General features: G+C 49.2%; 10 protein-coding genes across 10 annotated transcripts; 5 read left to right on the top strand and 5 right to left on the bottom strand.

Annotated features, from left to right (window-relative positions):
• Nucleotides 1-22: 22 nt before the first annotated feature.
• Nucleotides 23-6,320, bottom strand: OGAPHI_001019 (uncharacterized protein; the record flags this gene model as incomplete). Its single annotated transcript, XM_046201736.1, has 4 exons — nucleotides 23-673; nucleotides 992-1,876; nucleotides 2,429-2,542; nucleotides 2,641-6,320. Coding segments are annotated over 4 exons (5,330 nt in total), but the record flags the coding sequence as incomplete, so codon positions are not given.
• OGAPHI_001020 (uncharacterized protein) lies at nucleotides 932-2,578 on the top strand (the record flags this gene model as incomplete). The annotated part of the gene is made up of 1 exon (XM_046201737.1): nucleotides 932-2,578. The coding sequence occupies one exon, from the start codon at nucleotides 932-934 to the stop codon at nucleotides 2,576-2,578; it is 1,647 nt and encodes a 548-aa protein (XP_046063930.1).
• On the top strand, nucleotides 2,716-3,559 carry OGAPHI_001021 (uncharacterized protein; the record flags this gene model as incomplete). Its single annotated transcript, XM_046201738.1, has 2 exons — nucleotides 2,716-2,859; nucleotides 2,960-3,559. 2 exons carry the CDS (start codon nucleotides 2,716-2,718, stop codon nucleotides 3,557-3,559), a joined length of 744 nt encoding a protein of 247 aa, XP_046063931.1.
• A 72-nt stretch (nucleotides 6,321-6,392) lies between the features above and the next one.
• On the bottom strand, nucleotides 6,393-7,506 carry OGAPHI_001022 (uncharacterized protein; the record flags this gene model as incomplete). The annotated part of the gene is made up of 2 exons (XM_046201739.1): nucleotides 6,393-6,427; nucleotides 6,498-7,506. 2 exons carry the CDS (start codon nucleotides 7,504-7,506, stop codon nucleotides 6,393-6,395), a joined length of 1,044 nt encoding a protein of 347 aa, XP_046063932.1.
• Nucleotides 7,507-7,793: 287 nt separating this feature from the next.
• OGAPHI_001023 (uncharacterized protein) lies at nucleotides 7,794-8,750 on the bottom strand (the record flags this gene model as incomplete). Its single annotated transcript, XM_046201740.1, has 1 exon — nucleotides 7,794-8,750. One exon carries the CDS (start codon nucleotides 8,748-8,750, stop codon nucleotides 7,794-7,796), a length of 957 nt encoding a protein of 318 aa, XP_046063933.1.
• Nucleotides 8,751-9,101: 351 nt separating this feature from the next.
• Nucleotides 9,102-10,979, top strand: OGAPHI_001024 (uncharacterized protein; the record flags this gene model as incomplete). The annotated part of the gene is made up of 3 exons (XM_046201741.1): nucleotides 9,102-9,496; nucleotides 9,669-10,390; nucleotides 10,870-10,979. 3 exons carry the CDS (start codon nucleotides 9,102-9,104, stop codon nucleotides 10,977-10,979), a joined length of 1,227 nt encoding a protein of 408 aa, XP_046063934.1.
• OGAPHI_001025 (uncharacterized protein) lies at nucleotides 9,643-10,434 on the bottom strand (the record flags this gene model as incomplete). The annotated part of the gene is made up of 1 exon (XM_046201742.1): nucleotides 9,643-10,434. The coding sequence occupies one exon, from the start codon at nucleotides 10,432-10,434 to the stop codon at nucleotides 9,643-9,645; it is 792 nt and encodes a 263-aa protein (XP_046063935.1).
• Nucleotides 10,540-12,936, bottom strand: OGAPHI_001026 (uncharacterized protein; the record flags this gene model as incomplete). The annotated part of the gene is made up of 1 exon (XM_046201743.1): nucleotides 10,540-12,936. One exon carries the CDS (start codon nucleotides 12,934-12,936, stop codon nucleotides 10,540-10,542), a length of 2,397 nt encoding a protein of 798 aa, XP_046063936.1.
• Nucleotides 11,431-11,691, top strand: OGAPHI_001027 (uncharacterized protein; the record flags this gene model as incomplete). Its single annotated transcript, XM_046201744.1, has 1 exon — nucleotides 11,431-11,691. One exon carries the CDS (start codon nucleotides 11,431-11,433, stop codon nucleotides 11,689-11,691), a length of 261 nt encoding a protein of 86 aa, XP_046063937.1.
• Nucleotides 11,722-12,069, top strand: OGAPHI_001028 (uncharacterized protein; the record flags this gene model as incomplete). Its single annotated transcript, XM_046201746.1, has 1 exon — nucleotides 11,722-12,069. One exon carries the CDS (start codon nucleotides 11,722-11,724, stop codon nucleotides 12,067-12,069), a length of 348 nt encoding a protein of 115 aa, XP_046063938.1.
• Nucleotides 12,937-12,948: the final 12 nt, after the last annotated feature.

Consider the following 12,948-nt stretch of genomic DNA (forward strand, 5'->3'; position numbering starts at 1 on the left):
CGGTTGGGTAGTGTCATGCCAGCTATTTCTTGATGATCCTATCCAATTTGTATAGCATATAATTAAAATTCTCCTCTTTTAATTTCCCGAGCACGTACAACCCCAGCTCTTTATCGCTCAAACCGCAGAAATCCACGCACGAGACACTGGTCGATGTGCTGACATTGGCCATTTCGAGCGTCGTGTTGTTCAACGATAGCGACGTGTTTGTGTCGTTAGAAGTTTCTTCTTCCTGGAACGAAGCATAGTTGACCGAGTTGAGGAAATCGAAGTTCGGCCCAATATCCACGTCGGCCAGATTCGACACCGGTTCCACGGCCCCAGTTGTATCCTGTTTCTGCGACCACGTGTCCACCATGTTGGACTTGTACTGGTCCTTCTTGGGCTTTTCCAGCTGCGAGCTCTGCGAAAACGGCATCTGGCTGCCGAAATCCACCTGTGACCGCAACTGGCTGGCCCCCTTTTCCTGGGTCTGTGTAGGGATGTTATGTGTCTCCAACAGCCGGACACACTGGTCAAAGTCCTCGTGGGACGAGAACCCGAGCTGGAGTTTCTTGCAGTACCTCGCGTTCGGGTAATATTTCAATGCAATGGACGGAAACTTGGTATACGCCTTGATCATTTGGTTCTCGTCGAAAACAAGCCGTTCCAACACCTCGGCTTTCCACATGATCTTGATCAAGAGGTCCTGCCCCTCTGGCTTCTCCTTAGCGGGGGACTTTTTCCCCACATTGAGCGACAAATCCGAGCGGTACGGGAAATGAATCCATTGACTTTGGTCGCTGATATACGAAAACTTGCGGAATGGAATCGAGGTGTACGTTTGATCCATACTATAAACACAAAATTAGGAAAGATCCCTTTTTTCCCCCTTTTTTCCCTTACTAATATTTCCAGCCACACTCGCCACTTTTGTTTGTTATCTATAAAAATGGTGGACGGTCCGTCTGAGGACTCTGAGAGCTTGAGGCTGCTGACGCCGTCACCGTACAGCCCGCCGACCGCCCCCACCGTGGTCACAGATACAGCGTCTGTGGTGCTGTCGCTGGACTCGGAGCTGGACCTCCAGCAGCAGATGATCGACCAGATGAACTATCTCCAGGAACCAGAAACAACGCCCCACGGCCGCCATCTGGGCGTGTTCGCCATGGTGATGATGATCCTCCAGCGTATCATCGGGTCGGGCATCTTCGCTGTGCCCGCATTGATCTATAGAGACCTTGGAGGCTCGCCCGCACTGTTCTTTGCAGTCTGGCTGATAGCAGGATATGTCAGTTTTGCCGGGCTGTTCTGTTTCCTGGAGCTTGGGAAGATCATCCCGCGCAGCGGCGGAATGAAGGTGTTCCTCGAATACATCTACTACAAGCCGCGGATGCTCATGAGCGTGCTGTACAACACGTACTCGATCGCGTTCGGCTTCACCATCACCAACGCCATCATTTTCGGCGAGTACACGCTCTACTCGCTCGGCTGGGACGACGTCAACGGCATGGCCCCCAAGTACATCGGCTGTGTGTACGTGGTGCTGTGCTGCGTTGTTGTTGGCGTCTCCACGAACGCTGGTGTACGGGTGTCCAATATCACAGGAGCACTCAAGCTGGTGCTGCTGGCCATCATGTCGCTGACGGGCGTTTACGTGCTGGTTCTGCCCACGAGCGTCACCGGCGTGACCAGCAACCTGCACTGGCACGACTTCTTCAAGCAGAAACGCGAGATCACGCTGGCCTCGTTCATCTCGGCCATTCTCAAGGCCACCTTCTCGTTTGGCGGCTGGCACACCGCGCACATCGTCACAAACGAGATCAAGGACCCGGTCAGGACGCTCGCCATAGCCGGCCCGCTCGCCCTGCTCATCGTCAACGTGTCGTACTTCTTTCTCAACCTCAGCTACCTGATTGTGATCCCGGACTCGGAGCTTGCTTCTTCCGGCGAGATGGTGGGAAGTTTGCTATACGAGAAGCTATTTGGCTACACCATTGGCCGCCAGTGCCTCACAATGACCGTGGCCGTCTCCTCGGCAGGCAACATCTTCACCGTGATGTTCCACCTCTCGCGGATGAACCAGGAGATCTTCCGTGAAGGGTTTCTGCCGTTCAGTCGGTTCTTTGCTTCCAACTGGCCGTTTGGCGCTCCACTACGTGCTCTCGTGTTCCCGCTCGTGATCTCATGCTTCTTCCTGCTCATCCCTACACCAGACAACGTGTACGACTACATCATCAACCTCGAAAGCTACCCGTTGGAGCTGTTTTTGGGGCTCACCGTGGCCGGCATCTTTGTGCTCAAACGCCGCATCCCAGACTACCAGTACCCGAATAGACTGCTGGTGGTGCACGCGGTGGTCACCCTCGCGCTGGCCGTGTTTCTGGTCGTGGCGCCGCTCAACCCGTTCAAGCCGTCAGAGTTTGTCGGGTTCCCCAACTACGCATACACCGCAGTCAGCATCCTGCTGCTCTGCGTGCTCTACTGGGCCTACACCTTCGTTTGGGCGCCGCATTGGGGCCACTACACGCTGTACCCGGTCCAGGACACCCTCAGCGACGGGCTCGTGGTCAAAAGATGGGAAAAAAAGCTGGAGTAACCATGGTAATATTATATTGAACAGTGTCGTTATTTTTTGTAAGCCTGCTTGGCCAGATTCACCAGCTCGTCAAACTCTCCCGTGTCCTGACACATCTTGCGGAAATCGGACTTCTTGTCGGTGATCAGCTTGTACGGATGGTCGAACTCCTTCACCTTGCCGTGGTCCAAGACCAGGATCTTGTCGTAGTCGATGATCGTCTTGAGACGGTGTGCAATGGTGAGAATCGTGCTGGCCAAGAACTCCTCCCTGATGGTGGTCTGGATCTTGGCGTCCGACTCGTAGTCAATCGAAGCGGTGGCCTCGTCCAGCATCAAGATCTTTGGAGTCTTCAGGATCGATCTTGCAAGACACAGCAGCTGTCTCTCTCCTTGTGACAAGTTGGCACCGCCCTCCGTCACCGCAGAATCAAGGTCCAGGAACTTGTTGGCGTTCTCCTCCGTGGCAGCAGCCTCGTCCTCCACAGGGGCCCCGTTACAGTTCACAATCCGCTGGAAGTCCAATCCGGAAATCAAATTCACCCGGCGCAAGGACTCAAACATCTCCAGGTCAGAGTACTCCTGGAACATGTCCAGGTTCGACCGGATGGTTCCCGTGAACAGTGTTGGGTCCTGCGGAATGATCGCCAGACCCTGTCTCAGGGCCTTGAGTCCGATCTTCGAGATGTCCAGCCCGTCAATGGTGATGCTTCCGTCGTCAAGATCAACAAATCTGAAGAAACTCGTGATAATGGTGGACTTTCCTGCTCCCGTGCGTCCAACAACACCGATCTTCTCACCAGCGTTCACATGGAAAGAAACATCGTCAATCACCCTTGGCAGATCTGGAGCGTATCTAATAGAAATGTTCTTGACATCAATAACACCCTCAGAAGGCCACGAGTTGACTGGGTCTTGCGGAAGAACCTTGGCTGGCTCCTGTGGTGTTCCCTCAATGTACTCCTGCACTCTCTCAACAGAGTTCATGTTGATCTCAACATAGGAGTACATTCTGACAAGCCAAAGGGCACTCTGACGGAACGAGACAGCAAACGAAAGAGAAATACCAGCCAATCCGGCATCCAATGTGTACGCAAAAGCAACAGCAAACACTGCTGCAAAGAACGAAATGAATGCACCAATGATGTCTGCTCTGTATGCAAGCCATCTGTTGTTGACCCAAACATACCAGAAAGGTCTGTTGTTTGCATCGATTTTGTCCAGGTTCTGTCTCAGGAACCGTCTTTCCTCTCCATATGCTCTGATGGTGGTCATACCAGCCAAAGTCTCCGAAAAGTGTTGATGTATAGGAGACTTTGTGATCGACTCGAACCGTTTCAAGTCTCTCGACAAAGTCAGATACAACGCACCGACAGCAACGTACAGCGCAAAGATGATCAAAGCTGCAAAGATGAATCCTGGCGTGACCACACAAATCATTACAAGAATAGTCAAACACGAAATCAAGCAGTCCAGGAATGAGTCAGCGCATGGTGCCAATTCTTGATCAATTCCTTCGATGTCTTTCGAGAATCTGTTCATGATACGTCCAATTGGTGTCTGATCAAAGAATCTCAGTCTTGCATGCAACACCTTGTTGAGCAGCTCCCCAAACATCTTCTTAGAAACGTTGATACCACCGTAGAAACACAGAAGCAAGCGGAACACAATGAAACCTGCGTACAAGAACCCAATAGCAGCATAAATTGCAATATAGAACATCGTTCCATGTTCCTCTGCGCTGGAAGCAATTGGTTGTAACACAGATGTGGTCAAGTATGGGCTCGAGCTCCAGTTGCGGAAAAATGCAACAGAGTCTTGCCAAGCAGCACCGGAGGTGATGTATCCAACCGCGTGGGAGACAGCATTCATAGAAACGCCAACCTTTTCGTCCTCGCGGGCAGCCCAAAGTCTCAGCCAGTAAGACTGTTCAACGAAAACTCCTTGAGTAGCTCCGAAAGAAAAGATCAGGATGATCCAGAATGGAATGGACCCAAAGTGCTTGAAGTAGGCATAGTACACCTCTTTCTTGACAGCACCGTCAGACTTGGTCTCTTCTTCAACCAGCTTTGACTTTCCTTGTTTCTTGTCAGGGTCTTTAACGTCTGCGTTTGAAGCGTTCACAAGAGCTTGACCAGCAGATTTCAACGTCTGTTTCACATCTTGCTTGTCAGCAAGCTCGTCGAGATTAGCAGTTGAGACACTTCTTGAGACTAGAACACTCTTGATGGTATCCTCAGCAAGAACACCATCCTCAATCAATTTGTCAACAGATCCTTGGGCCTTAACACGACCGTTGTCAAGAACAACAACGTGATCAGCCTCCTTGATGGTCAATGCAACATTATGAGACACTAACAAACAAGTTCTGCCCTTCATCAACTCACCGTTGATACAATTGTCATAAATGTGAACAGCAGTGTGAGAGTCCACAGCAGAAAGACAGTCATCCAACAAAAGGTAAGACGATGAAGAGTACAAAGCTCTTGCCAAGGAAACACGTTGTTTTTGACCTCCAGAAAGAGTAATACCCTTTTCACCAATCTCAGTCTCGTCACCAGCCTCAAGAATTTCTAAATCTCTAGCCAAACCACAAGCATAGATGACTGCGTCGTATCTTTCCTGGTTGAATGGAGATGCAAACAAAATATTTTCCTTGATAGTAGCATTGAGCAACCAAGCAGTCTGTGCACAATAAGCAACAGACTCCACCAAACCAGTAACTGGGTTAGGAATTAACTCTTCTCTTGCAGAGGCTCCAGGAAGGAAAACATGTCCCTTATCAAGATCCATTTCTCCCAAAAGGGCCAACAACAAAGAGGTCTTTCCGGAACCTGTAGGTCCAACAATCACGTTAAGTTTGCCAACCTTGAAGTCAATGTTGAGATCTCTTAATGCAAACTCGTTTTTGGAGTTCTTGGACCAGTAGAAAGTGGCATTCTCGAAACCAACCAATGGCGAGTCTGGTCCACGAGGGTACGTCAATTGGTCGTACTTCTCAGTTTCTGGCTCGTCCAAGAACTGTTCAATTCTGTCCAGAGAAACCTTGGATTGAATAACAAATGACATCATCTCGGCCAATTGATCCAATGGAGTTCTTAAAAGATTGAATAGAGACAGAGAAGTGAAAGCAATAGGTGTGGTCAAGCTTTCACCTTGCCAGACAGTGAAGAAATAGAATGTGACCAAAGACACAATAGATGGAGCAACACACCAAAGGAATGCAGAACAGGTCCACGCGTAACATCTGAGCAGCAAAAAGCGCAATTCTTCGTTTCTAATGCCAATGATGGTATCAGCAAACTTTTCTTCCCAGCCAAAGTATTTGATGACTCTAATGTTCTGGAACGTCTCATTGATCTTTTGAATCCGTTTGTCAGTAACCTCCAACATCTTTTTCTGGTATCCTGCTAAGGTGGTGGTGATTCTGTAAGTCAAAGGCATTAGGGCAAGCAAGGAGACAGTTCCGACTAAAGAGGACCAGCCCAATAGCTTATAAAGCAAGACCACAGCCAAGACGGAGGTGATGGTAGAACTGGTAAAGAAATGCAAATAACCTGCAATCTCAGAGACTTTGAAAGCATCAACAGCCATGAGGTTGATGATACCACCCATGTCTTTGACAGCCGGCTCATCTTCTTTGTTTTCGTCTCCTGATTCTTCCTCACCGTCGCTTTTTTCGGCAGACTTTTCCTTCACAGCAAGTCTTCTTCTAAGAGCTTTCGAGTAGACTTCGCCAACAAGAATAGATCTCAATCTGATACAAATTCTTCTTCCTTCAAACAAACATCTTCCAGAAAGACCTGCTTCGAGAGCACTGGAGGCGAAAATGATAATCACCCAGAGCCAAGCCATGCTTGTGGATGATGTTCTAGGCGATTGGATGTATTCCAAAACTTTTTTCAGAGCGATCGATGGAATAATTCCCATGACTGCGTTACCGCACGCGTAGACAGATTGCAAAAAAAGCGGCTCTTTGAATTGCAAAAGCAACCGGATCGTGAATCTGGTTTTCGAGTTGAGCTGGTGGAATTTGGAAAGAACCACGTGAGACGTGTCGTCGAGTCTCAAGCCCCAAATTTCGTTCAAAGTGATTGGTTTGGCATAGGCCTTGAACACCATCTTATCGATCCACGAGTAGGTAACGATGTTGAACAAAGTGGAGGTTGTCTCTGGCGAGGGAGGAATGCCGTCCTTCTCATACACAGGAGCAGGTTTATCCGAGAACTTTTGGAAGCCGTTGATGAAGACCAAGGCCGTGTTAATACCGAATTGAGTGTAGAAGTAGTTTGCTGCCAACGCGGATGGAGCATGATCCAAAAGGGCCGACCGGAAGAACATTGCGGAACAGAACCATTGCGCATTGTATAAGATGGACGACTGGGTCCACAAGTCGATTCTCTCTGGTGCCAGACCTTGAGACACGTTATAAAGTCTAATCACGGTGATCAGAGTCAGGTAGACCCAGAGGGTGGGACTGACATATTTAGCAAACCAATAAGGAGAGTCTGTGTATGGTTCGACTTCTGGCAACGCGACGATGGTGAACCCGGTTTGCACGAGCAAAAGTAGAAACTCCAAAGCCACGCTTAGTTTTTCGCCAAAACCCCGGAAAACAAACTTGATGGTGCCATCTTGCTCGACGGGCTGGATTAACGAGATATCGAAATGTCTTTTCAAAGGTGAAATGTCTGTATCTTCTTTCACGGAACTGTATTTCCGCAGATGACTTCCCAACAGCGGCTGTTGCTCGGCGTCCAATTTTGAGCTGGCATCGTAATTATCGGTACCAGTCCTCACAAAGAGAAAATTACTGGCAACCAACAGAATACTAATTCCCAGCGGGAGGACGAGCCACAGTTCTAGAAACAGCTGCCGTCCACAGACACTGAAATCGTCAATATCCCACAACGAGTCGCACCAAACGGTGTTATTCGCTAAAGCTAACATAACCAGAAGCAATGACTCTATATGGGGGCTTCTTAAATTTTTAACAAGAGAAAAATATTTAAATTGAACTTTATCAATAATGGCAGAAATACGGCTCGAAATATATACGAATTGCCGGGCCAATGCGCCGTGTCTACAGGCTTATCAAAATATGGCCAGGATTTGAGCCTGACGCTATTATTGATGCACGTAAATAAGACATAGATAATTATACACAGCAAGCAGACACTATTTGTGTAGAAAACAGGTCCCGATGAATGAATGTCTAACCGTGCCAGATGCTTCCACTAATTTTCTTTCTCCTCGACAGATTCCTCGGTTGCCTCCGCGACAGAGTCAATTGCCACGGTGACGTTGAGTTTTCTGCCCTTGAACTCCTTGTCCTCGAACTCTTTGAGGGCCTTTTGCTGGTCCTCCTCAGACTTGAATCTGACAAATGCAACTCCCTTGTTGTCGATTTGAACGTTCTTGGCCTTCAGCTTCAGGTAAAGATGTTTAGGCAGTTCTCTTCTTGGCACTCTGACCCACGCAGGCTCGTACTCGGAGAACAATTCCTTCAGATCTTTACTGGTAACAGTCTTGTCCAGATTGCCCAGGAACAGAGTTGTCTTGGAAGGCACCCCGTCCGCAAGCTTCTTCTGCTTCTCCTCCTTGGACAGAACAACTCTCTTGGGCTTTTTGGCTGGTTCCGCCACCTCGGAAGAAGAGGGCTCACTCTTGGTCGTGGCCGTGCTCTCGGTTGAATCGGTCTTGGTCTCCTTTTCCGAGACCGCCTCCTCGGACTCCTTTGGCGCACTCTTGGCCTTCGACTTGGCCTTGTTCTTCTTCTTAGGCTTGCCGCTAGCGCTCGATGCTGCAGACCCTTGTGCGCTCTTCTTAGGCTTTCTCTCCCTCTTTGGTGCAAGACTTGGAGGAAGAGCTGCTCTAGCATAAACTTCTCTTCCATCCACGGACTTGCCTCCAATGAGCTCAATTGCCTTGGCTGCCTCCTCAACACTCTTGTAGGTGATGAATCCGTAGCCCTTTTGGAGCTCGACTTGGGTCTGATCTGCCTTCTTCACGACCGTTCTGGTAGGCAACTCAACAGACACAATCTCCAGTTCTGGAGTCAGAGCCTTGAGCTGCTCGTCAGTGGCCTTATATGGCAAGTTGCCCACAAAGATCTTGTTTGGATCTGTCTCTTCCACGGGAGAAGGAACTTGCTCGGTGGCTGGCTGGGCTGTTTCGATTTCGGACGCAGACATATTCAACGTGTAGAGGCTCACCAGGATTCTTGTTGCCGCTGTTGGGGTTCCGGATGCGGATTAGTTGGCTTACAATTGGTGGTTTATGTCTGTGACATGGTGGGTTCTCGAAAATTTTCGCCCGGGGGGCAACCACTGGGCAGGGTTGCAGGGCCGTTACCCGGCCGAGTAGCGAGATGGAAGTTTGACAAACACGAAAAAATTACCCAAATGTGCCGGAGCCAGCGACGCGCCGATCGACGCCATAATTGCAATCCACCAATTAAAAACACAAAAATTGAAATTTTTCGGTGTAAAGTGTTTTGTTAGGTTAAAAAGTTAAACATTTAATCCACCCTGTGCTGATTTGCAATGTCCTTCTTGAAAGATTTCATAGACGCCCTGACGCCAATCACCGCCTACGCTGAAGAACCAGCCGAGGAGCCGGTCGAAGAATCCGCCGCTGAGGATGCCGGTGATGCGGAAGAAGAGGAAGAAGAAGACGAGGATGACGACGACGAAGACGACGAAGACGAGGAGGAAGAAGCCGGCGACCAATTGGACGCCCTTAGAAAGGAGTGTTCCGAGACCAAAGATTGCGCACATTACGTCCACCACTACCACGAGTGTGTTGAGAGAGTGACCAAGGAGATGGAAGAGGAAGGATACGCCGACAAGGAATACAAGGAGGATTGCGTGGAGGAATTCTTCCATTTACAGCATTGCATCAACGACTGTGCTGCTCCAAAGTTGTTCTACAAGTTGAAGTAAGGGATAGAGGTCATCATATAGCAGGATAGTGTAATACAAGACTCTTGTAACTGCTTGTAAACGTCAGCTTCCACTCGTCTTTTTGTTTGCTGGTGTACGGATGTGCTTGTTTTCAATACACTTCTTACTTGTCTTACATTACTTAAGCCTCGACTCTCTTTGGAGCAGCAGCAGCAATTCTAGCTCTCTTGGCCAACTTGGCAGTAGTCTTGGATCCCATGATACCTCCACCCCAGTGTCTTCTCTGGTCCTCGTATTTCTCGGTGAAGTTAGCGTTGATGGTGGAGACAAGCTTGGCCAAAGTAGCCTCGTCCTCTGGTCTGACGTCGACCAAAGCAGCAACAGCACTGGTCTTTTGGTGGACCAAGGTTCCGAGTCTAGCCTTACCCTTGACAATGGCGTATGGAACACCCATCTTTCTGCACAAAGCTGGGAGGAAAACAACAAGCTCGATTGGGTCAACATCGTGAGCGATCAAAACCAACTTGGCCTTCTTGTTCTCGATCAAAGAGACAACGTGGTTCAATCCGTATTTGACAACAAATGGCTTGGACGAGACGTCCTCCTTCTTCTTACCGTCAGCAATAGCAGCGGCCTCCTTGGTGAGTCTCTCCTTCTTCTCAGCAGCAGTCTCTGGTCTGTAGTTGTTCAAGAGCTTGAACACCTCAGCAGCAGTGTTTCTGTCCAAAGTGTTGGAGAACTGGGAGATGGCTGGAGGAACCTTCAATCTCATGGACAACACCTTCTTCTGTCTTTGCAATCTGATGTATTCTGGCCATTTCACAAATCTGTTGACGGCTCTCTTTGGTTGGATAGCTTGACCAATACCGAAGTTTCTTGGAGTGGATTCAATCAAAGGGTTCTTAGAACCGGTGCTCTTGCTAGCCTTGGTAGCCAAAGGAGCTGGGGCGACCTTCTTTCCTTTTGGAGCCATGATGTAGTATTAAGTTTTCCAGGAAAATTTTTGAAAAATTCAACACCGCAAAAAAAACTGAAAATGCTCTATCGAAAAACTATCACGTGATGTAAATGGGGGTTTTCACAGATCAAGCTCAGGAGGCATCTTCATCATCAGCACCACTAAGGACGTCCATCCGGCAAAATGACGCGTGCGTTGTCCGGCACCCGTGTTCTCGTTGTACTGTTCCCAGAGGTATCCTGTTTCGTTGTAATTTTTGAAGATGTTTTCCACCAAGTTGGTGCGTAGCTGTGTGTAGATGGTGTTGATCTGCTTTCGAATCTCCGGCTTGGTCTCTGGATGTGTTCCGTAGTATTGCAAGCTTTCCAACACCAGGTAGTTGATGTTGATCCATATGTGGCCTCTCCAGTAGTCCTCGCCCTTGTGGAAATACTCGTCTTGTTTGGAAAGAGACCGGATACCGTATGGTGTCCATAGCTGCTCCGGATCATGCAACTGGGCCAGCACATGCTCGAGATGGTCTGACGAAGCCGGTATCAGATGGTGAACAAATGGCATGATACTGACGTATCCAATGTGACACTCAAACACGTTCTCATCGTTGTCATCAACAGTCACGTCACAGTAGCTCTTATCTTGGCTACTCCAATGAAGATCGTCCAGATTGCCAACAATGTTGTTGTAAATGTCCAAGTATTGTTTGGAGTCGTCGTGCTTGTCTAGAAGATGCGCGATCTTGTACATGGAACGGGTCATGATGCCCATCCAGGCCAGCAGGTCAACGTGCAACTCTGCAACATCAGCTTCCGGACGCGGATAGTCGTCAATTCCACTGGGCAAGCAGTGATCTTTGGTGCGGCCCTTCCAACGGAAAACATCCTGTGTGGAATGGCACTGTCTATCAAATAAGCTGGTTTCGCCGCGCTGGGTGTTGCGGAACCAGTTGTAATGTTTCTGTAGCTGTGGATATATTTTGTTGGCATAGTCCACCAACAGCTCTGGGTTTTGAAGATGCATGTTTCCAAGCTGCGAGACATCGAGGGTGTCGTCCAGCCTCAGACCGTGAGATTGGGTGGCCTGAGCCTGTTTGGCCAGGTCCAAAAGTTTGGTGAACACCAGCATCAAGGTTGGCGGATTGGCGATATTTGGGTTCTGCACAGTGAACTCTGGTGGCACCTTGCTTCGAGCCTCGTCTCCCAAAATCTGTTCTCTGGCAATCCATCCGTCGTCGTCAATCAGCGAGAACCAGCTTTGAACGATCTCCAGGGCTAGGTCGGAGTCGTACTCAAGAATAGGCAAGAGATGGAACCCTTCGTCCCAGTAGAATCCACGTGGAAAAAACGGTCTGCTGGGAACGGCGGTGAACAGTTCATAAGGTCCCTCCGACTTGCCCTGAAGATGGGCATGGCTGAACTCAACATCGTCAATGACAACGTCGCGGTCAACCAGCTGGTCACCGTAGAAATAGCTGATACCTCCCAAAAGCTGAGAAAGCATCTCTTTGGCGAACTGGAAGTAAGACGGCTTAGTGAACGGAGCAAGCAGCTGGAACTTTTCAATGAAGTTCTTGTCAAACCTGTCGTTCATCTCCTTGATCTTCTGAGGAAGAACGTCGGAGCTCAAATGGTCAGTCTCGGCAACATTGTATAAAATATCAAATTCAAACTCTCCTTGGAACGTTTTTTGCACAAAATGCAGGTTTCCGCTGAATTGGCCCATATTCTGCATCTGGAAAAGCTGTTCTGGAGGAACTTTATTGTCCACGGTCAGTTTATCCTTCAATTGGTTGATTTTCTCGCCAATCAGTGTCAATAAAATGTCCTTAGCACGCCAGACATTTCCTGTAGGAATCGTCAACGATAAGTGTCTGGTAACCGACGGATCCAATCCATACTCGTGGACCTTCTGTTTCTTGATGTACTGGTCGTCGGCTCCGCGAGTGACGTCGATCTCGAAGAGACCTCCAAGACGCTCGGAGTATCCCACCAATTTCGCATCTTTTTCAACAATCTCATCAGCACCAGCATATTGCAGCTCGCCTTCTCCCTCGAGACCCGCGTAGAACACGACCGATGTCTTGGCGTCTGGGTTTTCCGGCTTGCCCTTGACCCTCAACGCCCAATTGCCTGACTCTGTCTTGACAAAGTCGGCGTCGATCTGGGTCTTGAACTGTGCGTCCTTGATAACTTCGTGGCCTCCGATCCGTGCGTCGTACTTTGTCCAGCCAAACTTGTCCAGCTGGTCCTCTTGACGACACTCGTGGCGCAGATACCCGATGCCCTGGTAATCGTCCACGCTGTACCACATCACCCCGGTCAACAACGACTCGGGGAGACGAGGCTTGACTCCCAGGTAGAGGTTCGATCTGTAGGCCCCCCATAGCAGCGATTTGTCATTGGCCGCGGTGTACTCGGCAACGAGCGCATCTATGCTTTCGCGCTGGTTGTCAAGGGTTCCGTAGTCAACCTTGGCAACCGAGCAAACAACGAGATATGCCAATACTATGAACAAAAGCATAGAGAGATATTT

Source organism: Ogataea philodendri (assembly GCF_020536065.1).
Source record: "Ogataea philodendri strain CBS6075 chromosome Unknown scaffold4, whole genome shotgun sequence".
NCBI lineage: Eukaryota > Fungi > Ascomycota > Pichiomycetes > Pichiales > Pichiaceae > Ogataea > Ogataea philodendri.